The following is a 26,298-nucleotide window of genomic DNA, read 5'->3' on the forward strand; positions in this document are numbered from 1 at the left end:
TCACCGCTCTCCGCCGTTGGTCTCATCCTCGGCAACGCGCTAGTGGGCGCTGCGAGACGCCTTCAGTGCCACCGAAGGAGCGGGAGAACAGCCTGCGCACACAAAGAAATGACACGCACACATGACGTTTTTTTTCCTGGAGAAACAACAGACAACAACACGGTCATGACAAAGTGCGCTTCAAAAACAAATGTAATAGCTTCGAAACTTATCATAACGAGTCTGGCTAGGACAAATGACGCTCAATATACATCGGACATTCGCAACGTCTTTAGCGATATCCATGCAAGCTAAATCGCTTAAAACAAAGTGGGTACGCGTTGGGTATACATCATATTTCCGCGCGCCTACGACCGGCGTAATAAAACCGTCCGCAGCGGATTTTTAAATTATTTTTCAATGCCGTTTGAGATCGTGCGGCTGAGAAAGTTTGTCGGCATGTTCGCAACCGGGTGGGGTGCAATACGACGCGTAACCCGGTGAATAGCTAGTTCCAATCGGGTTGCCGAGTTATTTCCACATGCTGCGACGAGATTCAGGTAGCCACGAACTGTGGCTTTGTTCCATCGTGCATAACGAACGAATCATAAAAGCTTATTCTACTCGAATTCGGATGTACCGAATTGGTTTGATATATCGAAATTTTTTTTGCGTACGAACCAGTTCGGTGTAGCCAGGTTTTGAATGTGTATAGTGCACACTTGGGAGAGAAAAATCGGCTCATCTTGCGGATCTTTACGTTTTTCTAGGAAGCCCATCTCTGTAAGAACAGAGGGCGCGCCGAAGATCCAGTGTAAGCTGGATTCAGCCAGCTTTATGGTGACCGATGAATATCGCATTTCACACTCCCGGCGTGCCTTTTATCATGACGGCCGCTTAAAAGGAATCTGCATCTGAACTTGAGCCAATCATGGTTCAGTCAAGCCTCGTGTCTGACGAAATAGTCTCGAGAAACTGTCGATTTCGAAATAGCCCTGACACGCAGCAGCCTTAACTTTAGTCTGCAGATTTTGGGTCGTCGCAACAAATGCGTGCGAGTCTCAGAGCACCAGTGACGTTAAGTGGCCTACATTTAAGTGAAAGAAACATGGATTTGGAAGACACAGCCCAACACATAAGTAAATAAACGACATCTCAATGCTCATTGCAAGACGTCGCTGTGTGGCAGCGCCGTCATATTCCCGCTTACCTCCAGCAGTTAACGCAGTAGGGTAACCTTATACATTATACATTATAGGCTGATGGCTCTCGCAGTTATGGTGAACTGTGTGACCACAACCACACATGCAGGAACTGTGCAATGTGGCTTCGTACGCTCAAGTGACCTGCAATCCACAGTCGGCGTGGGCAGCGCAACGCTATACGTCATATAAAAAAATAATAAAAAGATCGAGCAGTGTTGGGAGGCAATTCAGCTTCGGCTACATAGGTGCATATAGCCGTCAACGTCAACGAAGAGGCCTATCTCTAAGCCGAGGCCAAAGTTATCGCGCAGAAAAATGACACTCAAGTGGGATATGCATACACGGGCGGCGCAGAAAAAAAAATAACGCGTGTTGCAGCCGTGACAAATGGCGGGTTATCACAGCACTGCCAAAAGATCGATCAACAAAAGAGTGTGCCGCGTACGCTAGCTCTCGCACGAACAATGCGCAATACGTCTTACGTGGAGCACGTAACCTGCTAACTCGTGCGGCGCTATCTGCAATTTAATTGCCACTGTAGGTCGAATATACTTTGAAAACACGCAGGGGTGTCGTTTCCACATTTCTTTCCATTCGAAAGTATCACGTTAAGGGTATACCGCTAACCTAACGAGGGCGTTTGTTTCATCCTACATCCGTGTACTAACTAACATCTTGCGTGGCGCTTATGTCACGCCCCAATTTCGACCACATATATAGCACATGCAGCAGTTATTTGAGTCAGGCTAGTTGAGTCATGCAAAGTGGAAATAAAATGACGTAGAAGAAAAGAACACACACGGAAAACGGGCTGCATAATAATAAACTCCGCAGGAAGTACGCAAATCCACTTCCAGTTCCGCGGGCAGTAGTTGCTCCTCGAATTGGCGAACTCGGCAAAGTCGCTATATTAGGATAAACCCACCACAACAACAACAGCGCAGTCATGTGATCAAAGCAACGAACAGAGTCCCTGTAAGCCACACCAATTCCGAAAAAACGCCTATACTCACGCTCGACGCCATGGAGGAACGTGCAGCCGAACGCCGTATACAGGCACGATGCGGAAAAAAAAAAAAAAACATCCCTGAAACCAGCGCACGTTTGACGTTCGAACAGCTCTGGCGCAGCCCGTCCCATTCTTTTGTTTCGCTGACGCGAGAAATACTACACGAAAGCACGCACCGAAGCGGGCGAGACGGGCGAGACACCGACGGGCTTTGCCTGGCGGCGGGAAGCCGGCCGGTCAGAAGCGGGGCGGGGAAGTTCGAGAAGAAAGCAGCAGCTTCCGGCGGCCGTGCCGCGCCACTGGGAAAGCCTCTCCGCGTACATGCGAAGCGACCGCGTAATCCACTTTTCCAAGTACACGGTTGCACGGCTTCCGGCCGTACAGCTCATTCCGCGTTGCAACAGTACGCACCGGTCCAACAGGAGGAGGATTTTGCGGTGGCAATCGACTTCACTGAGAACCTCTATCTCTTGCTCGGCTGCAGAGTGCGCGGAAAGGATAACGCACACGTATAATGCAACGTTCCTGCAATTTGTCCGCGTTAACTCGAAAGTGACGGCAGGCTTCTTCCGAGACGTGTTTATCAACACCGTCTGAACCGTCCCATATATGACCAATCACTACGTTTCCTTGAAGTCTTGGTAAATTTAACACAATAAGCCGAGAATAAGCGACAGGCATGTAGCTTTTTTTTTTTTTTGGCATGTAGCATTTGTGTTTAATTTCTCAGCGAACTTCGATGTTTTTCGTGACCGTGGGCTAGGGCGTTCCCTTCCCGAATACGCCCAACCAGTCACAGCGGAGCACGCGTGCCGCGCATACAGCTTGGTTACTTGCATAACCACCAGATGGCGCTTGTCTCCGCGAATACGCGGACGTGGCGGCGCCGGCCGTGCGGGGCACGGTGCCTTCGCGCACCTGCGGCTGCACGGTAATGAGGAAGTAAATGCGTCTTGCGGAGAGAATGAATTCGAATTGCGCTGTGTACGTACGCGCATGCTGCCTCTGAAACCATGATGCGTTCAAGGGGAGTCCGTTCTACTCGCTAGTAGTCAGCAACTCCGCTTAATAAAAGGCTCGGTATAAGTTGTGTGCGCGCGGGGTGCGTGCGCATGTACTGGTCTTTCGACCATCTATGCACTCATACAAAGCTTCGATTTATATCGATTCCAACTTGTTCGATCTGCTGCAATCTATTTCTCTCTTCTATATTAATGTTTACTACTGCTGCAGCAGCAAAGGACACATCTCGCTGGCCTAAGCCTGCATGCTGGCAAGTAAGCAGTGTCGTTCATTAAAGGGAGAGAAAAAAAAAGAAAACGAAGCAAACGAGTAAATTATTTCACTACAATTAAACAAATGTTCCTTAAACTTTCGATATACGTGATATTCAAATGAAGGGCCACAGTGATTACCGACCGTGTTTTTCAAGTCCCATTGCCAAGGCTTGTCTTCTGACAGAAATTTAGGAAATCGCGGAGCTCCAGCTTAGTTTTAACAACCGGCTTAGGAGGTTCCTTAAGTGCTCCGAAACATCGGCACACGAACGCTCTCGCATTCCGTCCTGACGTAGAGGGCGCCCGCATCGAGCCCACGACCTACTGGTCCGCCGCTCCCCGGAAGCAAAAAAGGTGGGGAGCCCTACACGCAATAACAATACGTTCTGAGCTTGTCGCCGTGACCACGAAGCGCTGCTATATACAAAACGATACCTTGACACACATACAGTCGGGGGTCGTTTCATTTAGTACACGGCGTTTCCTGGGCGCGATCAGCCCGTGACGCGTGCATCATACCTCGCGCGGGAAGCCAAAGCCTATCTCTCGGTCTCTCTCTCTTCCAGTATATGCTGCGATTCTCGTCAAACACGATCGATCCACGGCGCGGAGCACCGGATAAATCAGGCCACAGCTGTTCAGTGCGGCATATGCTCGAAGCTGCTGCTGCTGCTGCTGCTGCTGCTGCAGGGGGTGGGGGGGAGGCCCAGCTGCGCGTAATGCGCGGCCGACTGGCGTGTCGACTGGCACTGCCATGCACCGCGCTCGCGATACGCGAGAAGCCGGTCGACGGGGCAGGAACGGGGAAAGCGAACAATACACGCCCAAGAAGGTACAAACACAAACGTGCAGGCAGGCTTGCAGGAAGCAACGGCAAGGAAAACATCCTCAAAGAATAGAATGAAGGGGGCCGTGGATTACGTTACGTTTTGTACTAGCAAGTGTATATGGCGTCGCTCTCATTCGGTTCTATCCGAAAACAAACTAGGACCCTCCGCATTCTGCAAACGAGGTCTCTTTTTTTTTTAACGCACAACAAGAGCTGCACTAATCGGTTCATAATTACACAAACGAGGAACATGAAGTTGAGCCGTGCAAGCAAATTACGCTCCGGCAATAGCAGTTAAGTGGCCTCCGTCGAGAGGGAGAAAGCCTGGGTGAAGGCGCGTCACATCGCGACCAGCGTTTCAAAGACGACGGCGCTCCATTTCACCGCCACCTCGGCTCTCCTAGCGAGGAGGAAGAAGTCTAGTGCGGTTTGAAATCATCATCATCATAATTCTATCTTTATGTTAACTGAAGGACGAAAGCCTCTCCCAGAAATTTCCAACGCTAGCCGATTCCAACTTGCATCTGTATTTTTTTTTTAATTTCTATTTTTTTTTTCATTACAAAAAAGTTTGTAATGAAAGATGACAATACCAACGCAAAGTTGCCGGGTCTCGACGTCTCTGCGTTCGGAACCCGACAGATCGGTGGTCTACGATTCGAACACGCATGTTCGACAACTCTTCTAACATCGGGCCCTTCTCCATGTCAAAGCCAAGGAGGTTTCGAAAAACCTCGTTGGTCGAAGTGGCCGCAGATGTTTTACGTGACGGCCAACAGACCTCACTGTCGTCCAGAGCAGGAGGAGCTAAAGGCAGGTGGCGACGCCACCGTGAAGTTCCCGCACTATAGCTCGCCGTGACGTTAATGTATTTCCAGAGTGTCAATATTCGAGCCTTCTTCCTTATGGGGACGTTAACAGAAGTTACAAAAAAAAGAAATACATACCCAACGTTTCTTTCACGTAAATGTGTAAAACTTGGCACCGCATTCTAGGCTGGCAAATGTAAGCGACTTTAATGTCACGGTGACCTTAAAACGAAGGACCTGGCGTCACCGACATAATCGTGACGCCATGACACAAAGCGAAATTTGCTGACGTCGTGCAGCAACATCAGAATAAGCATGGTGGTGTCGCTTAAAAAAAAGAAACAAAGAAAAAACCCGCTGTGCGTGCGTGCTTTTTCCTCGCAGCGCTTGCGGGAACGAAGCGAGTCGGCTGATCGTGACGTCATGATGCATTCGCCTTCTGGGTACCGAAAACTGGTTCGCACAAACAATGAGGAAAATTATTTAGGGTGCTCTGAGCTTTGCCAGTGTCTCTTTCTTTTTCCCTACGAGTGAGGGGGTTCGGAACTTCAATTAATGTAAAAAAGAAAAAGAAAGAAAAGCAGAAAGTGATATACCCGTATTTATTTTTTTAACCCTGTAATGCCCAGCGTAACTGTGTACGTTATGCGGTTTCTGTACTTCAAAATTCTGGTTTAAGCGCGGTAAATTTAAGGCACAGCCTATGAAGTAGCATGTTTGATATGTTGGAGCAAGTTTTCAGTTGTGGATGCTTAAAAAAACAATTTCTGATTACTTATTGACTATACTGATCGTGTTATAGATCAATTAACATTTCACTATCACTTGTGCAAATATGTTTCTTCATAGCCAGAAATTATTAAGGGCAAACAAGTTGCTTGCTCCAATCTTCTTGGGTGTGCAACTTTGTTTGGGTTTTGGGCATTAAGAGGGTTAAAGGGAGCCTCAATGCAATTGAAATTTGGGCGAGTTGGTATAATGACTCATTGTTCGTTGAACTGCAAAGTCAACGAACAGACGCTGACTCACAACTCCTCAAGTATATGCCGGGTATATATATATATAAACGAGAAGAAAGGGGGTTAACCGAGGGACCCGATATTTATTAGTCATATAATGAGAAGCCAACAAACACTGACACCAAGTACAACATAGGGGAAATTGCATGTGCTTAATAAATGAAATAAAGTAATGATAAATTAATGGAAATTATAGTGGATGAAAAAACAACTTGCCGCAGGTGGGAACCGAACCCACAACCTTCGCATGTCGCGTGCGATGCTCTACCAATTGAGCTACCGCGGCGACGTTTCCCCATCCACTTTCTTGGGTATTTATGTGTACTAGTAGAACCCTGGGTGTGTTAGCCAGCGCCCCCACTCACAGACCTTGGCGGCGGACGTGGAACGTCTTTTTTGCCGCAGGCGTCACGAGAACGCGATTTTTCGGGTGAAGGCAACTGGTCAATAAACCCGCATATGCTACCTGAAGGCATCAATGTTGCCGGATTCGAGACCCTCGTTATGTAATAAACGAGAAGAAAGGGGGTTAACCGAGGGACCCGATATTTATTAGTCATATAATGAGAAGCCAACAAACACTGACACCAAGTACAACATAGGGGAAATTGCATGTGCTTAATAAATGAAATAAAGTAATGATAAATTAATGGAAATTATAGTGGATGAAAAAACAACTTGCCGCAGGTGGGAACCGAACCCACAACCTTCGCATGTCGCGTGCGATGCTCTACCAATTGAGCTACCGCGGCGGCGTTTCCCCATCCACTTTCTTGGGTATTTATGTGTACTAGTAGAACCCTGGGTGTGTTAGCCAGCGCCCCCACTCACAGACCTTGGCGGCGGACGTGGAACGTCTTTTTTGCCGCAGGCGTCACGAGAACGTGATTTTTCGGGTGAAGGCAACTGGTCAATAAACCCGCATATGCTACCTGAAGGCATCAATGTTGCCGGATTCGAGACCCTCGTTATGTAATAAACGAGAAGAAAGGGGGTTAATATATATATATAAAGGGTTATATATATATAAAGGGTTATATATATATAAAGGGTTATATATATTTAAGAGAGAGACTTTGCAGACTGTAAAGCGATCATTACAGTACGTGCCCCCTGGCAACGCTCTGCCGCCGCTTTCCTTTCGGCGCGGACGTGGTGCCAACAACGGAAGCTGCACTAATCTAAACCTGTACACGCAGTTTCCCCTTTGACTTCTGCAGTAGGTGTTCGTTTTTTTTTTTTCGTGTACTTTATCGCAAAGCCCGACACGGAGGGCTCCTGCCAGGGGAGCGGCCGGAGCGCAGTGCGCGCGTGGGAGGGGGTGGGGAGGGGGGGTAGGCAGATGCTGCTCTATAGCGGCCGCACACCAATAAGCAATGACACGTTCTTTTATTTAATGCGCTAATGACACGTTGATTTATCGCAAAATGTTCATTGGAGGTTATACGGAAGTTCATGTTCGTGACGGGACAAAACGTACACCGTGAAGAGGCCCATGTGACACTTGCTGTAAAGCTCCCTTGCGGATTACCCGAGTTCATACATCGCCATATTAAAAAGAAGGCCCAGAAAATGCATCAGTGAAAGTGATCTTCGTCATCTACAGATATGGTTTTCGATCGGACATAATGAACCAATACTTTTTGAAGCTTGTCGTTGAAGTGATTAAAAAAAAAAAGAAAAGAGCCGTCCTGCTCCGCGTCTATATATCGAACTCGGCAGAGAATACGGATGCGTGCTTACCTGCGCCTGCTACTGGAAGCTGCAGCCGTCCCTCAAACCAGCGGGACACACACGCGCGGTGCGAGCGGCAAGGTGGAGATAGGGAGGGGGGGGGGGGGAAGTTCCGCCTCGACCCTGTGTGTGTGCCAATCACGGGTCTAGGCTCGGCTCAAGGGTCCACCCGGTGCATGGGCCACTCGAGGAAGCCGGGAATACCGCTTCTTGGGCCATGGTCTCCAGAACTACGCATAAGATTGGAGGAAAAAAAATGAATGACGAAACCAGTTAGTCATCAGTGCGAGCAAGATAACAAAAGCAGAGCAAGAAGCCGAGGTTGTACCTCGACTACTGCCCAAGGTGTTGCATATATACGGTAAGCGTTCTTACCGCGTGTACACTCTCAAACGAGCTCACTCGTGATCTTATACATCACCGACCCCATGCAGCGCTTCGAAACCTAGATATTGATCGCGTCGTGCTATACAGAACAGAGTATTGCAAGAAGCGTTCCTCCACGGTACGCCCCTGATCGACCTCTGCGCCAGGCCGACTGAATGGAAGTTTCACGCATAAGGATTAGCGTATAGTGGAGCACAGCGGGAAAGGCGCCTCGTCCTATACGCCTTCTCCGAAACACGCAGTCGGCTCCCGTCACCGGAGGCTCGATACGAGCCCGAGCATTCGGTGCACTGCACGGAATTGGTGATACGGATTATAAAAGGTGCGGCTATTGGCGATGCCGTAACTGCACTCTGGAGACAAACAAGTCTTATCTCATGCGACATACCCGGGCTGGAGGACGATGCACAACCCGTAAGGTAAGACTACGGAGTCTTCATCGTCTTCTGGCCAGGACAAGATATTGCAAGGCCCGGCTTCGTTTTCGCGATTTAGGCGCTTTCAAATTTTGCCACGGATCGTATCTCACTAGCGCTAATAACCTGCCTGCGCACAGTCGTTACGCAGAGCCAGAGGTTGGGCGAGCGTGTTAGTCGCATTCAGGCAGGAAAATAGTGCAATGCACACAACTAACGACGAGTTGGAGCTGCGTGCGCTGCGCGTTAAGTGCTTGCGCGGCAGGGGTGAGCGATCTGTTGGTTATTAGCCTCTGTGGCTCGTTCTGCGACATGCACAGAATCGCAGCCGTAAGTACAAAATAAATGCATCTGCGTTGGTTGTGGATCGTCTCGTGCTCTACGTAAACAATGGTATCCGGGACACATCGCGCCACGACTAGATTTCGGGGGCGCTCTTTTGGACCTGATAACACACGTCTCTTGTAGGCGCACGCACTTTAGAGGGAACGAATTCAGCACACATATGGAGCGTTCACAGAACGTTAACTTCAACGAAGGACATTAAGGAAAGTAAGTGTTAACGCTAAGGATGTAAGGAACATTAAACGATCAAATTCAAAGACCCCAAACCGGAAGCGTCGTGACCGTAAGCCATCTACTTGCCGATACAGCCAGCGCATTAACAGTATTAGCGCGGTGTTCGCGCGAGGATAACATAACTAACACAGGTCAGAATGGAAAGGCGTCATTAGGGCGAGGAGAGAAAAAGAGAAACAAAAGCAGAAGCAACACTTTGAAAGCCATTTCCGGACTATTCGCGCCTTTCATATACCCGTATAATCGCCGCTCGAGTGTCTCAACCTTGGCGCGCGAGAAGAAGAAGAAAAAAAGAAAAGAGGCTGTGCTTCGCGCACCGACGTCAAGCACGCGACGCAAATCAGCACAAGTTAAAGGAGACCTCCACCATCGCGTGACTTGCGCAACCGAGCCAAGGCAAAAGCAAAACTCCGGCGGGTCCCCGACGGAGGAGGCGAAAGAAAAAACACCCAGAGCCGCACGCGTGCAAGCAACAACACGGCGGCTTCAGCCTCCGCGGCAAGCGAGGTGCCAGGGCGATAAATACAATAAGACAGAGAGAGAGAGAGAGAGAGAGAGAGAGAGATGGAGAGGGGGCGAACTCAAACGATCGGCCACACGCGCTGCCATTGTTGGCCCTAACACACACACACACATCGGTTGGCGGCGGCCGTCGAAGAAAGCGACGGTGGTCGGTACGGGTCGGAGAGGAAACGCGGCCCCCGTTGCCTCGCCGACGAGGATCCCCAAGGTCCGCCAGCGTCCTTGGCCGCGAGAGAACTCCGGGCGCCAGGTATAAGTGCTTATACAGCGGGGAGACACCTCTCCTCTGGCCTTCGCCGCCGGGGACGCAAATAGCGAACGCGGCTGTGGCCCAAAACTCAAAGAGCGCGAGAGTCTATCTCGTGTCCCTCCCCCTTTCTCGCTTTCTTTCTTGGCACACGAACCGAGCACCGAGGAGACGGCACGACTTCCCCCCCCCCCACAACACACGTGCACACACACACGCAAGGGGAGAGACCCATCTGGCTCTGCATGCGCATGCAAAGCAGGTGCTCACGTGCGCGCGCGCGCTCGCACGCGCCAAGAGTCGAAAAAGAGTGTCGTCACACGATGCGGCAGCCGCCATCCCACCAGTTTTCGGGAATGTTTGCAGAATGAGAGGTTTTTCACTTGGCGACATTCGCCGTGGCAACGACGATGGCGGCTGCGTACTGAGTGGAAGGTAACGACACGCGGGAATACCCTCGCAAAACCCCCAAAACACTTTCCTTATCGAGAAAATGATGCTTATCGGGAGACGGAAAGACCGATGGGAGACGCATCGCCCGAACGCAAACGTCAATCCAAGCCATCCAAGCTGTGCCCAGCCAAACAGACCACTAGTTGCCTCTGCGTCGTATTTTACGTCGTTAAAAAAAGTAAAGGAAGTTTTGGATCAGGGGACGCAAGCCACACCAAAGCGTTGCGGTAGCACGTCCGTGCCACGTTTCATCCACGAGTTTGATGCTATATAGTTCTCGTGATTGCGGGTCGGCGGGCCTAAAGTCACGCGCGAAGAAAGCAACTAGGCGCACGAGGCCTGTGACAGATTATTTATTCAGCACCGCAAAGTCAAGGTCCAAGCAGGGTGGACAATAAAAACAGAGCATATAAAAAGAGCTCATCATCGACCTGTGCGCACAGCTTATTCACTGACAGATGGAACGTCTGTATATATCAACTCGGCAACCCTTCACAGCCCTTCTAAGAACGACAAACAACCTTGGCGAGTTGCCTTATACCCATAAATCAATACTCTAGAGCTGTAACTGAACAAAAGCCGCAGGAATAAGGGGCAACGTCCGATATACCAGAAGCGCGTGTGTCCATTGTCACGTGGAATGAAGGGAAAAATGCCTCCGAGATATTTCGGCGATATTTCGGCTGCATATACACCCTTAGTCGCGTCTCCCAACTCACAGCACCATAGCACACGCGCCTCGACATACGTAACGTTCACCGAGTATTCTTCGCGTCTGCTTATATAACAGTCGCTAGCTCCCGCGTTCTCGACAGTGACTCTTGAGAAAACGCCAAATTAAACACCCTCCTAATGGCGTATTGTGGCGCCACCTGGAGGACACATTTCTTGCTTCGTTGCACGTTTAGTAAGTAGGCAGCACGACGCAACACTTCTTTCTTATTTTTATTTTTTTCGCGTGCATCTGGCGCGCAAGTTGCAACGCATACCTCTCGCGCTAATTGCTGGTGGACGCCATACAGAAGCTGCTCGCAAGCTCAGAGCATGATCAGACCGAGGGCAACGACCTCCGGAAGGAAACAATTTCCACAAAGCCAGGGCCCTCTTCTCGCAGCTTACAACCCAGGAATACAGCACGAGCCCTGCGCCCAAAATCGCACTGCAACACGCATTCTGCGCCTACAGAGCCTTCTAGTTGAACACCGGTACATTTTGTATCTTTAGGTTGCATAAATTCGGTGATATAATCTAACTCGGTTACGTAACCGAGTTAAACTATACGAATTCGGTGCACCTATAAAGCGGTGCGCCTAGTGCGCATGCGCCGCATCGACCGCGCATGCGCAGATAGTGCCTCGCGGCACCTTAATTTGAGCCGCAGTGAAACGTGCGGAGATTACAACAAACTTTTTAAGTGCGTAAAAAAATGGCTCAGGATGTTTTGTGCTGCATCATTTTCCGCGCGAGACAAGACGCGCTTCCCGTGCCAGAATCAAGACATCAAATATTGTAATCGATATCCCCCCTTTCCCCCAGTTTCTTTTCTTCTTTTTTCTTTTTAAACGCAGAGATTAATTTTTGCACGTATGACGAGTCCATAGTAGCCTGGAGAAATAGAAGACGTTGCTACATAATGGAAATTAAATGTTCAGAATTGCTTTTTTTTCTCTCTCTTTCTTTAAAAATATATTTCTCGATATATGGCGTACCGCAGGAACTCTGATATCCCATTACGATATCAATCTCACCGCTTTCAACCTAAAGCACAGAAGCCAATTTTCACCGGGCTTTCTTGGGAGAAGGGCGACATTCCTGGAACAGGTTTACTATTACTAGAATCCGGCCCGTCTTGCGAAAGACGCGGAGGTGTTATCTTTCCCCAATTCGTTTCTTCTATTTTCTCTCTGCGGTAACGACGCTGCGCTTTTGCCGCAGACGATCTCGTGCCGGAAGAGGAGGTCATTTCGCGCCGGATGGATGAAGCGTTTCTTCTGTCCTTTCTTTCTCTCTCTTTCTTACTTTTTTTTTTCTCTCTTTCTGATGTCCGCGCCGCCAGCGTGCTTCTGGAAAAGCCAAGCTTCGCAAAAAGGCGATTTCAGGAGCCCCGAATAAACCAACGAGAACGCGCACGGCGATTCCCTTTTGTAACGAGAAACGGGACTTTCAAAGAAAAGAAGAACGAACGAGTGAATCGCGAAGAGCTCCCGAGAATTCCCGAGTCACGACAGCGATCGTATACGCAACTCTCGATCTTCGATGAGATTCCAGAAGAGAGGAGAGTCGCATAGCAGCCGCAACCATTAGGGCATGCAGTCGTGTAAAGAAGCAAGTTGCGCTATTGAAGTTCCCAGAAATCGAAAGCCGCCCCTTATACCCGATTGATCGCAGCTTACAGAAAAACAGAACAGTGACAAATGCCCATGCACTCTTATGTTTTCATTCAAACAAAAGTAGGTACGCCGTTCGGCGGAACGACGCAAACTGCGAGGCTGTCGGGCTTCAACGTTTACAAGTCGCAATGGCGGCGCAGTCCTTCGAGTAAAGAATACGCTATTGCGGCCTCATTCCCGGGAAAAAGATTTTCGAAGTGTCCATTCACTGAACGAATTCGCGCGGAACACAACATACACGCGGTTGCATAAACGGGTTATTTTTTATTTTCTTTTTTAGTATCCCATTTTGAAAACGGAGAAGCGCATGACCGGTGCCACGCCAGTCACATTTTTTTTTGCGTTTCTGCTGCGTTTGCGATACGCTGCCCCATTTAAACAAATGATAGCATCTTCGAGAATTTTATTTTCGTAAGGAGCAATTTCTTTCCAAGCTGTGCGCCTTCTACATACCCCATGAGCTTTTCAGCGGTACATTTTAGTATTCTCTAGCGCAGATTCGCAATAACGCACCTGCAACGGCCATTACTTGGGTGTTTTCAGTATTATTAATTATAATAAAAGAGTGACGGTCGGCAAACTGAGCAAACCGCAGTGAACGACTTCGTTTTCATGGCCGTTATTTTTTTTACAGCAACTCCACCGGAGCAACGCAGGAAGTCGCCGTTCATCAAAATTCCACCGATGGCGCCTCAGTCCCAAACGTACAATATAAGCGACGTGCCGATCCGTAACGACGTGATCAGCGTGCGGGCCAAGGAAAACGCGGAGATCCTGGTCTGGCCGCTACCTACACGGCGACCATCCAACTGGCAAAGCGTCGTAAAGACCGCATTATATATAACCGAACGGTTAACCAACCTCGCTTTCTGCCCTTCACTTTTTCCCCCGTGTATTCTCACTCTCTCCCAGTGCCGTTACCAAGAAAAGAAAGAGCCATTCTTCCTTTCCATCTCTTGGAACGCGCTTGGATAACGACGATCCGAGTGCCGGGAACGACTTTCCCAGTGAAGGTGCGACCGATGTTTGCTGTGGCGATTGCAAAAGGTCCCCGGTGTGCGCGGCTGATGCGTCATCATCATCATCAGCCTGGTTACGCCCACTGCAGGGCAAAGGCCTCTCCCATACTTCAACAACCCAGGTCATGTACTAATTGTGGCCATGTTGTTTCTGCAAACTTCTGAATCTCATCCGCCCCCTGCTACGCTTCCTTTCCCTTGGAATTCAGTCCGTAACCCTTAATGACCATCGGTTATCTTCCCTCCTCATTACATGACCTGCCCATGCCCATTTCTTTTTCTTGATTTCAACTAAGATGTCATTAACTCGCGCTTGTTCCCTCACCCAATCTGCTCTTTTCGTATCCCTTAACGTTACACTTATCATTATTCTTTCCATAGCTCGTTGCGTCGTCCTCAATTTGAGTAGCTGATGAGTACCGAGTGATTTCTCGCAGACCACACTGAGGGCCCCGGGCGTTTGCCCGTTTGCAGTGTGATAGCTTTGCCACGCGAGTGTCGCCATCACGCGAATATGTCCTTAGAAAAGAAACAATGCATGGCATTCAAGTGAACCTGAACAAATTGTTTCATTAAATGCAACAAATAGTAGAGAGAAACGTGACAAAAAATTCCCATAAGGACTTTTGTGAGGGCTATGGCACGCAAGTACTCGAGATGAATCACGCGCGATAGATGTTAATGTGAACTAGGTTGGCAAATATAGGCTTATAGCCTGCTCAAAGGGAGACTTGCAGTTGAAACAAACAAACAATAACAAAAAAAAGGGTTGACAGCGTCGATTAGGGTGGGGGGGGGGGGCTCCTGTGACGTGAAAAATAATTAAAGGCGAAAAGAATGGCAGAGCAGAACCACACTTATTCAAATATTTCTTTTCAAGTGACAGCAAGAATAGAATACAGCGTAGTTGACAAAGAAAAAAAAAAAACGCGACATGCGTAACAGTCTCAGCACGTCGCAAATGTCACTGGCTTCGGCCACTACGTTATATCCGGGAAAATGCATTAGCGAGGAACGCATTAGGCTGCATGATAGAATCGCGCACAGTATACTGACGCTTTCATAAGTTATCCGGGTCCTTCGAGCGCCGTTGTGAAGCACGGTGTGCTCAGCGGTGAGGATAGAATACTCAACGTATCGAGAAGACCGATTTCGAATTACGAATTTATGTAGCTCCCTTCCAACAGGAGACGGCGGACACCTCCAACGACTGACAAGACGAAATTCCTTCGCAAAGACTGTCCGCAAAACAATGTTAAAGGCGAGTTTATTTTTAGTAAATGAAAGAGGTCACAGCTACGCACGGTGTTAAACACGCACACACACACACACACACACACACACACACACACACACACACACACACACACACACACACACACACACACACACACACACACACACACACACACACACAATGTATTGAGCATGAACGCTTCTCCCCAAGCGCGCAACTGTAATAACCATTTTCACGAGGTTTACGTTTAGGTAGACGTCTATCTATGGAGTTTAAGAAACACGGCCGGGCGCAGCAATCCCTCGTTCAACGTATACTTAAACCATGAAAGGCTTATTACTCGGCGACTTAAGGCTGACGATGAGATGGACGGCAGCGTGCCGCGCACGTGGCCTCGTTTTCGAGGCCGTGGTCTATACCCATTGTTTCGAAGGCACACAGCGGTGATTGAAACCGGGACCGCACGGCAACTCGCCGACTGAAAGCCGGCCCGCTGGGGAGGAGGGGGGGGGGGGGGAGGGGCACGTGCACCGCGGGAGCCTTGGACGCGGCCGGACTGGCTCGTAACCTTGGCTACGCGGCACGAGCGCGATCACGCGGGCAGGCTGCAGGAAGCGCGAGCTTAAGTTTCCTTGCGATGTAGCAATTGCAGGCCCTCTGACGTATGTCCGGGTGTACGGAAGGAGTGAGTGAGTGAGTGAGTGAGTGAGTGAGTGAGTGAGTGAGTGAGTGAGTGAGTGAGTGAGTGAGTGAGTGAGTGAGTGAGTGAGTGAGTGAGTGAGTGAGTGAGTGAGTGAGTGAGATAGATAGATAGATAGATAGATAGATAGAATGCTTAATGAAAGCTGTAGATGTCAGCCCTGTTCATGTACAGTGCTTGCTACTCCGAATGGAGCGTTCGAGTGGACATAAAGGGGACAATAAAGAAAGAACGAGAAGCTAGGAATAAACAAACAAATCAACCCCATATTACAAAAGACAAAAAGAAATGTCTACAAGTCCTGAGTATATACTACACTCGCGGCTCGGAAGGCTCGTCTCACACAAACAATGAAGGAGTGGAGTCGAGACCGGTGCGTTTCAAGCACACACTTGCACTGCTGCCAAACGCTTCATTCGTTCGTCCGTCGTCATCAGCCTACTTTTATGTCCGCTGCAGGACGAAGGCCTCTATACCAACGACCTCCAATTGCTTCCGTCTCGCGTCAGCTGACTCCATCGTAGAACGGCAAATTTACCTATTTTATCACACCACTAAGTTCTCCGTCATCATCAACTGCGCTTCCCTTCCTTTTTTGGCGCCCAATATGCAACTTAGCTGTCCTATGCGCAATACATAGCCTGCCAAACTATACTTCTTCCACCTAATCTAAAGTGCAATATCAGCTACGTATCCCGTTTGCCCCCCAATACATATCGCACTCTTCCGGTCTCTTAAGCCTCAAAGCGATCATTAGTCGTTTCATCGCTTGCTGTACGGTTCTCGTCTTCTTTGTTAACCTACAAGTTTCCACCTCATCTCTTATCACCGGAAGAATGCAACGACTGTAATTTCTTTTTTGTTTTCCTGATATGACAGTATTTGGTAAGGCAGCCCAATAAAGCGAAATAAAGAAATGGAAAATAAATGGTCGGGGGGGGGGGGGAGTATCGGGTAGCGCTGGTGTTTTCGCTCCGGCACGCAGTAGACTGACACAACTGACAAAATGCAGGACTTAACAGCTGCGGTGACCGAAGGCGGAAACAGCCACTCGTGCTCGGCGCCCAGGTTTGGCCACGGCAGTAGCATTATAGCATCACTAAACAACTTTCCTTGACTAATCGAGCGCAACTATATAAACGCTCGGGATGAATCGAGGACGGGTCCTGGAGAACGCGACAAAGCGAAAACCCGATAGATCGACGCCTGCACTTCGTTATACAGGATACCCACAACATAGAAACGCAAGGCATGCTGGGATAGTTGCAGCGCAAGGCTGACCGAAGAAACAGGCGCTCGCCAGTAAAGCATTTGTTCTGCTTTCCGCCCAGCTGCTTAACCTGCTTAAAGCGCGAGTTCCTCTCATGGCAATAAATAAATAGGGCGCCGAATAAAAAGACAAGCCCGGCAGAGGCAAAGACATAGCAATCGCACAACGATTATATTCAATTCTTAATGCTCACTGAGCTCCTCGCCGAACGGCCGGGTGATTCTGGAGAAACGCGAACGCTTACATACGCGGCATATCAGGGGAGCGCATGCACTATAGCTGTGTATTCGTGCGTGCGTGCGTTTGAGTGTGCAAAACAAATGCGCGTGCAGCATGAATTCAGCGGCAGCTCTCTACAAGCGCGAAGTGGCCGCCTCGTCTTTGATACAGGATGCCAAACAGCACACTCCCGGCCCCTGACAATGTGTCAAGGCTATATATACGCAAGAGGCAGCCACGTCCAACCCAGAATCGCGAGTGCCGCCCCTCCTCGAAAAGAAGGGGGAAGAGGGGAGGGAGGAGGAAGCTTGAGGCTATAGGCCCGAGTTCCATCCAGCCGAGGAGGAAGAACCCCGCATGCACGGTGTTGCGCGCGATGGTAAGGGAGGCCTTTAAAAGCGCTCGCACGGCGAACGAGCGAGCGGCTGTGGGGCTCGCTGATGAAACCAGCTGGATCTGTGCCGCGCGTTATTATCGCACGGGGACCATGTAGCCGGGGCTGGAAACAGCCCGGAACTGCGCGAACGGGGCTGCCACCGCGCGCTGCATGGTGGGGCGCAGCAGCACCGCATGTGTTCGTTCTTGCGTGAGGTGCGCGTATCCCCATGCAGTTTCAGGCTTCCTTTCCCCCTTCGTCGGAGCCCACCGAGCTGGAGGAGGGGTGGGTAATGGAAAAAGCCAGCGCCGCCCGAAAATCAACCGGCTCCTTGGTGGTATTTAATACACGACTTTTCCTCCCCGGCTTACCGTCCTGGCCTGGCCCAGCTTTCAGCAAGGCACGCGAGCTGCGACGTTCACTCCGCGTGGTGGAGGAGAGCTAACCGAGAAGAAGGCGGAAAAGGAGTTCTCTCACTCACCGCAGAGAGAGGGAGAGAGATGGCGATTACGGCGCTGCTCCGTCTCTTTCATAAGCGTTGCGGAAGCAAGAGCACCAGACAACAAACGGTCCTTAACTCTCTTCCATAGCGGTCAAGCACACAAACGTCAGCCCCGTCTAAATCGGCCAGTATACACACACTTCCGTAGTTGCGACTCGCTCTCATATATCACCCGGACGACAAGTCCCGATCGAGTCGAGCGGGTTGCAGGAGGAAGAGATTAAAAAAAAAAAAATGCGGCACCTAGCAACACGACTAAACATCACTGCTCCACCTTCTCCGATGGCAATCTCAAGAAAAAACTGGGCGGATGCCAGCGCGCGGCTCATGCAAATGCCTACGTCGACGACGATGGCTCGAGGGATCGCGAATACTAGAGCGAGCAGATGCCGTTCTGAATTCTAATTATCGCCACATGCGCTCCGCGAATTGAGTGCCTCTACATAGTTGCACCACTGTCGCTGCTGCGCCACGACTATCGCGACTAAATGAAATTACGAAGCTATACCAATTATCCTTTTTTTTTCCTTACGGCACATGTAACAATTTACAAAATTGCAGCCGGTGAGCTTGCAAGGAGTATCCACTTGGAATAAATTTCCAGAATGACGCCAGTTTGGAGATACGCGCAGTCAAACTTGCCGAGAAAAAGTACTGTTGTTACACTTAACTTAAAGATAGAAAAAAAAAACACACACTCTTTTATGCACTGAAGCACAAAAGTGACTGGAACTCCCCCCGTATTTCGTCCCACGCTATGGGGAAATATTACCTCGAAATTGGAGTCATCCCGAAAATTCATTTCAAGTGGATACATCTTGCAAGCTACCCGGCGACAATCCGTAAATTGCAATATGCGCCGTAAAGTAATTCCATAAGAGGTTAATGAGTTAACTTTTGTTAATTAGTTGAACATGTGTTTCGATTTATCGTGATATTAATGTTCGCCTCTTCGAATAATCCAGCTCAAAGACAAAAATTGTGCTATCTGCCACATGCGATTAAAAAAAATATCCGTAATACTTGAAAAACGATCATACTGCATATGGCGGCTTCAACGACGTAACACGCGGCTCGAGAAATCAAGTGGAGAGAGAGAGAGAGAGAGAGAGAATTTATTTGTCATCAGATTGGGAAAACGAGCAACTGGAAGGAGCCCGACGACCGCTGTTTCTCGCTACTAGTATACACACCCCCTAAGCCCTACGATATCTCTTACACAGTCGAGAGGAAACGTGACGGGGATGCGTGCGGATGCGGCAGAGAGAGAAGCGCGACCGGCGCAGCGCGAGAAGACCGAGAGAAGGCCACCGGCGCGCGAGCTCGTATGTCCCACGCCGACTAGCACAAGGCAGGCAGGCAGGCAGGCAGGCAGGCCGCATTCGTGCGAGCGAGTTTTTCACCCGAGTCGCTCGCCGGCTGAAGCGAGGAAGTGAGCCCCTGCTGCACGGCGGAACGGAAAAGAACCAATCGCCCAAAATGTAGGGCGCAGGCGGTTTCCATCGAGCTGCAGGCAGCCAGCGGCTCGCCGAGCGCAGGCGGCCGCCTGCCTTGCACGCACACGCCCGGGTGACTATCGGTGCGCTAGCTGTGTCATCCATACTATACGCGGCTTGTGCTGCGACCTTCAAAACTAAACAACGAGCGCGCGCGCACGCACGCACACACACACACACACACAGAGAGAGAGAGAGAGAGAGAGAGAGATACGGCTACTTTAGGTTCGCCCCACGGCTCGTGTCTGCAAGCTTCCGTAGGAACATATACGCAAACGGTTTGCGTGTGCCTAGCGGATCTTATAAGCATAGCCTCGTCGGCAGTGCCCATGCGGAAATAAGGGCATACTACCAACACTTGGGTCTGCTCTGTTAGGAAACACTCCCTAACGTTTACACGCCAAAGTTTATATAGGAACGTCCGTCCACACATCACGCAAAGGAGCGCATAAACATTAACAAAAAGGTCAAAGCCCGGTACAGATTTCGCGCATTTCCGGATGGAAACATCCACGCGCTTTCTTTAAGAAAAAACAAATAACGAAGCTCCGGAATCACTGAGCCCTGCATTCGGCGGGCGCTCGCGGTCAGCTGCAACACATGCTCGTGCACGCGTGGCACCACATGCCGTGCTTCAACAAATACAAAATAACGCGTTCTTAAAAACACGTTTTGCGATATGCGCTTCCCAATGCGAATCCGCTCGTCTCGCAGAGCCGTCAAACTATCACGTAAACCTATACCCAAGGCGTCCGCGAAGCATTCGCATATTGCTCGCGCTTTCTGGGCGGTGAGGCGATCGTGTGTCTGTCCATACAGCGCGGAACGCTATAAAAATTTCAATGCCGTCCATAATTTATTCAGCGGAGAGCGCGCGCGGCCGGAACATCTCCCGACTGCATACAGCGGGTTACGTTAAGCCACCTCAACGAAGAGAATGGAAGTGCTCATATGCAAGTCACAAACTCGGAGAAGCGGAGGGAAGAAGGAAACGGCAAACATGCGGATTGCTTTGCCTTTTCCCGACAGTGCTCCATGGTCCTCGCGACATCAAAATACGTCACGTGCACGAATCAAGCACCCTCTACAGCGCACAGGTACTCCGATGTAAAAGGAAAGGTGGAAGAAGGCCAAGCGCGGCACGCGAGATGCATCAAGCATGTCCCTTCCCTCGCTGAGATCGCCGCCGAGCGAGACATGGCGTAACGTCGCTTCTTCGGCCTCGCTGCAAGAAAGTATATATAAGCCACCGTACCATCGGTCTTTTTTTCCGAAGCAGCATTCCCTTTCTAAACGATTTTATTTGGTCCCTCATCTTCTGCCGCGTCTCACAATTCTCGATTTCCGAGCGGGTGCAGCCCGCAAGGTGCATCACGATGACGTGACAAAGAAAGAATCGCTGCACAGTGATATATATATATATATATATATATATATATATATATATATATATATATATATATATATATATATATGCGCTATAGGATTTATTCATGTTAGGCTTTTCCTGTCAGGACCGACTGTTACCTAAATATAACCAGTCTTCATTCGCTGGAATTGTTCGAAGCCAGTTGGGAGTGCGCGATATTTCCAGTCGACGAGACTGAAAAAATATAGTTCACTTGCCGAGTAGCACAAACAGTTACATATATATGTAAGGGGGTAACAGCAACGCGTATTGGGACGCGATTTCTGTTGCGTGCGTAGGCGAAAGCGCCGACCTCGCAGTATACTATATATTACAGCTTTTTCGCCTACAGAGACGACGCAAATAGAACAAATTGAACGGCAGCTGTTTCTTTTTTTTTTCTGCAGCGCAACGGGCATATTCTGCAAAGTTCTGCAAACGGGTACATTCTGCAAAGCAAGCCGAAAATCGCCCGCAATCTACTTCCCGTGAGGACATTATCTATTTGCAGATGACCGAAGTCGCATCAGTGACCCGCGCGCTCCCGTTATAATTCGAACGAAGCTAACACGTGGCGAAAGACGAGCGGCAAATACATCGCCCAACCAAATAAATCATTCTGCTGCGGCTTATGCAAACGCGGAACACACGTGCAGCGCGTACAAACGGCATTACAACCACCCGTGCGCATCGATAGCACTTCGAAGCCCAAGCCGTTTCTTTGCTGGCCCAATTACGCAGTTCAGTCGCGCGGCTGCTGCGATGCAACGGGTGCGGGCACCGCCTGCTGAGCGCAATCGAAATGCATGCAGATTGAGCGCGGTCTTTCTTTAGACGGTAGCCCGACCCGACAGAGAAGCCTAGCCCCAATGGAATGGGCGGCGAGGCCGCAGCAGTTAGCTCTCCGCAAGCAAGGCCTGCATATAGTTTGACTTCGCCGCGTCCTATCTCGCTTTCTTTCTTTCTTTCTTTCTTTCTTTCTTTCTTTCTTTCTTTCTTTCTTTCTTTCTTTCTCCCACTGTACTTGGTAAGTTTCTTAGACTGCGGTCGAATGCAATTTAATCCGAAAGAACTCAGCTCTAGAAAGAGCGACAGAAGAGCGAAAACAACGAATTCCAGGCCCACGCGGTGTCCAGCCATACACGCCATACACACGCTACCCAACCTACCCCAATCTAACCTACCGCAACCATACCTACCTACCACCCTATCTACCAACCCACCCCACTCAAACCCACCGAACCCAACCTAACCTACCTACCTACTTAACCATCCACCCTATCTTACGATACACAGATTGCGAAATTGGGTCTCTCCAACGGTTCGCAAAGGCCGCGGCGGAAAAGATGCGAAACTCTGGGAAACCGCGTTGAGACATCCACACAGCACCATACAGTAAGGCTGCGTGTCGATCGTACCGACGGATTTTCGCGTAATGGAGCATATAATACCGCATCGGTGGCACCGATGCGGTTTTAGCACTGGCAACCAAAATGTGCCCCACTATGCCAAACTCACATTTCACTAAATAAAAAGAGCAGGGGGAAAAAGAAAGAGGAGAGGGGAGCGTACCACTATATGCGCCCCAAAGCCCACGACAAATAGCCGACACAGTTGGGAGATTCATCAGTGTGCATAACCCGGACAGCATGCCCTCTCGAATCCCGGTGGGCGCAGGTTGCCGTCTTCTACGAAAGCTCCATCATGAATAAAAGCTAATTTGCACAGTGGAGCTATATCAACGGCAGTGCGGGGCTACCCTGTCGCGTTACGCATGACAAGAGAACATGCGGATAAGTTGCCGAGACAGCGATGTTGCAATCACAATTCCGGGTACATGACGCTAGCTTGACTAGTGATCGTAGTTCGTATAGAATATCTGAAACCGTTGTTACTTGTATGTTTTGTGTTTTCCTATGGTCTTCTGTCGTTTGTTGCTAATACTGTACAATAGCTTACCACGAGCTCGTCCCGAATTTTTACTTAGGGCCTCCCCTTGTTCGTGCTGTTTTCGTAATCCGACATGATCAATAAAAATGAAACACAAATCGACTTAAATACGTGTGCAGTGGAACCACGCTGTGAGTGAGTGAGTGAGTGAGTGAGTGAGTGAGTGAGTGAGTGAGTGAGTGAGTGAGTGAGTGAGTGAGTGAGTGAGTGAGTGAGTGAGTGAGTGAGTGAGTGAGTGAGTGAGTGAGTGAGTGAGTGCCTTCCTCCCACATGTACGTTTACACAGGACACGCCATTTTGCTCATAACAGCAAATAAAGCGGTCTCAAAAGTTGAGAGAGAGAGCAAGAAAAAAAGAAGGTGACCGAAAGGGTAGGGTAGATTGAAGTATATCTTTGACATCGCTCGCTCCAAGGTGAAGCTCGCAAGCCGGCAGGCAAATTAGACAGTGCCGCCACTTGCTGTAGGCGTAGCTGCCCCTTATTACGCGATCTCGAGGTACGAAAACACACTGCCGCGTTTCAAGCGATCTGCAGAGATCGACGCAATTGCAAGCAGCAACCACGGGCAGGCGCGCCGGCGAGATTGAGTATAAGGATAAGCAAACAAGCATGGCACCCTTGTCCGCAGACCCACAGCGCAAGTGGTCGCAGGCCGTTTCTTTCGCTTCGGCCAATACTATACCTCCACGGTGCATAGAAAATGAACAACAGACTGAAACGAAGAATTAAGAAAGAAAGAAAGGAAGAAAAAGGCGGTCAGGCGTGCCATGCATGACTCGTGTTGCACGCGAGACGAGGAGGACGAAGAGGACAGGAAGGGAGAGAGAGAAAAAAAAACACGCACTTAAACCGGCCTTGCTCCGGTTCGGGTTTGAAGAGCTAGGCGGCAGGCGCCCACAGTGTGTAACGCTATATCGAACGAGCATTGAAAAGCTGCCTGTCTCGTACAGTTGCGCAAGGGTGGCCTAGTGCTCTCTCTCTCCCTCCCTCAGCACAGCCGTCGGCCGGCGGATCGACTGGAGCGGCTGCAGCCAACCCCTTGGCCACTCCGTTTTCTATACGCTTTCTTTCAGCATGCACGAGGGAACGCGCCGCATCGCTGCTCTGCGTCTGTGGGACGACGGACCGGTGTTTCTTTTCCCATTTAACACTGCTCTTCCCGAAGGATAATAGCATTCGCGTCTAACCAGAGCTATATACAACAGGGAACAGAGGTGGATAGAGGGGGAGAGCATAAGGAGTCGTAAAAGGGGCGAGAAAAACCGGCCCCGCAAAGACGCCCGTCTGCTTCAGGTGGCGACGCGATGGAGATAAGAGGTTTAAAGGGCCCCGCTCTTGCGCGGAGCGTCGTGACAGGCATCGCCCGGCCGCCGAACGGATGGGCTTCCGCGCGCACGGTGGAGTCCTGCATGCTATACCACCATACACGCAAGCACTCTATCGCGCAGAGAGAGAGAGAGAGAGCAATTATTAAGATCGAGTCAAATTATTCCAAGGCAGCGCAGAGGGCAAGAAAAAAGTCGTGCAGAGGCGGGTTTGTTCGATGGCCTAACATGAATACAGAGGAGACGGCGCGTCTCCTGGCGTTCAAGACGAGGCGCAATGCGAAGAACACGGAATATCGCTTGTTCCCACACGTTAGCAGGCTCGATTCCCGCCGATAGCAGCAGAATCCAGCGAGCCTGGGCGGAATGCAGCTCAACCGAAAACACAAAACGACAAAACCAACAAGGACGTCCCTGCACGCGCTGCAACAGTGATGTAGATCCCCCATGAGAAAGTAAACACCCAACGACGCACACATAAAGTGTCGAGATGTATGTTCTTGCTTAAGAAAAGGCTCGACAACGAGTACGAGGCGCCGAGAGGCAGCAATGGAATGCTAAGATGTTTTACTACGGTACTGATGCGCTAAAAGGGTCTACTGCCGCAGCAATATGCCAAAATGCCCAAGCAAGGGCGAAACGTGCTACTAATTGTCAAGTCAATCTGCACCACCGTCCATATACGCATGCATAGGAGACGGTACCCCTACGAGTGTGCCGATACACGACGCAGCCAAACAACGATCATAATCACTGAATTCCACCGATGGGTATCGCAACAGTTCCCCCAACCCTCTTATTCTTTCTTTTTTTCTCTTTGCAGCTGAAAACGTTGATCTGGCTGACTCCGTACAAAGTTGCGTGTCTCGTTGGCGCATTGCAGCAGAATTCTCATTCTGCCGGAGATCACGGTTACGCGGTGGCTTTTTCGCACAGAGGTTGTCCAAATCGACCAGTTTATTCGAAGTCGCCGCACTGACGTATGTGTGTGCGCATATTATATATATATACACACACGCATGACGTAGACAACGAACGCCCAGGGTTTGCGGCGCGTACAAGTCGTCACGCGGCCGCGCGCGGGTCCCGCACAATGCGCCCTTGTTCGCTCCCCGGCGGTCGTATAAAACGTACTACATGTTGGCTGTCGCAAAAGCGTGACTGCAGCGCAAAGGGAGGAGGAGGAGGACGCTTGGCAGCGAACAAGGAAGGGCGCGAAACAATGAGAGAACCCTTTGCGTCCCGCGTCCCCCCTCTTTCCTCAAGCGTACACATGAGTAACACAATTGAGCCTGAACTCTTTCTCACTCACAGCACTGTCACAGCCGCGCTCGCAATGGAGTAAGGACAGAGGAAGAGAGGGTAGCAGCGGCGAGCAGCGGCGAGCATCATCTACAAAGGGTCGGGCGGCCGTCACGCCAGAGCCTTCATCCCCTTCACATGCGTCGCGCTAGCCCAAGCCCGCTCGGGGATTTTTTCACGCGCTGAGCGAAAAGCCAGCGGCTCGGAAGAAAAACCTTGTTTTGGGAAGAGAATGCGCTGAAGAGTTCGAAGGCATGGACTGCACGCGCCGTGAGGTTCCCCCTTTGTGACGAAAGCACCTGCGTAAAGCTAAGGCGGCCACGTTCCCGCCCCACCCCAGCGCGAGGTGCGGCTCCTTTTCCTGGCATCGCCGTAACGGTCCCGCGGCTTCCCATGGTATAAAAAAGAACACCACGGCCGAGCCAGGGATGCGCAACCCTTTCTTCTACGGCCTTTACAAGCAAATCAGATGCGCGACAATACGCAAGGTGTAGGAAGTTTCGCGGAAAGGAAACGTGTCTGTCCACCCGAAAACAACACGACGCTGCAATAGGAACCCGTACGAGTTTCTCGGAAAGAAAGCGTCGTAGCATAATACAAAAAAATTGGCGCTGTTCCGGGGAACGAACCAGAGATGA

General features: G+C 50.1%; 1 protein-coding gene across 1 annotated transcript in view; it reads right to left on the reverse strand.

Moving 5' to 3' along the window:
- Positions 1-26,298, reverse strand: part of atos (atos homolog atossa) — a 104,233-nt gene that overhangs the window by 51,697 nt on the left and 26,238 nt on the right. Inside the window, exons 2-3 of the mRNA XM_065426237.2 lie at positions 7,871-8,091; positions 5-92 (exon numbers count right to left, since the gene is read on the reverse strand). Coding sequence (XP_065282309.1) covers positions 5-26 — 22 coding nt within the window. The 5' untranslated portion in view covers positions 27-92; positions 7,871-8,091. The remainder of the gene's footprint in view (positions 1-4; positions 93-7,870; positions 8,092-26,298) is intronic.

This window comes from Dermacentor albipictus, chromosome 4 (genome assembly GCF_038994185.2).
Source record: "Dermacentor albipictus isolate Rhodes 1998 colony chromosome 4, USDA_Dalb.pri_finalv2, whole genome shotgun sequence".
NCBI classification, from domain to species: domain Eukaryota; kingdom Metazoa; phylum Arthropoda; class Arachnida; order Ixodida; family Ixodidae; genus Dermacentor; species Dermacentor albipictus.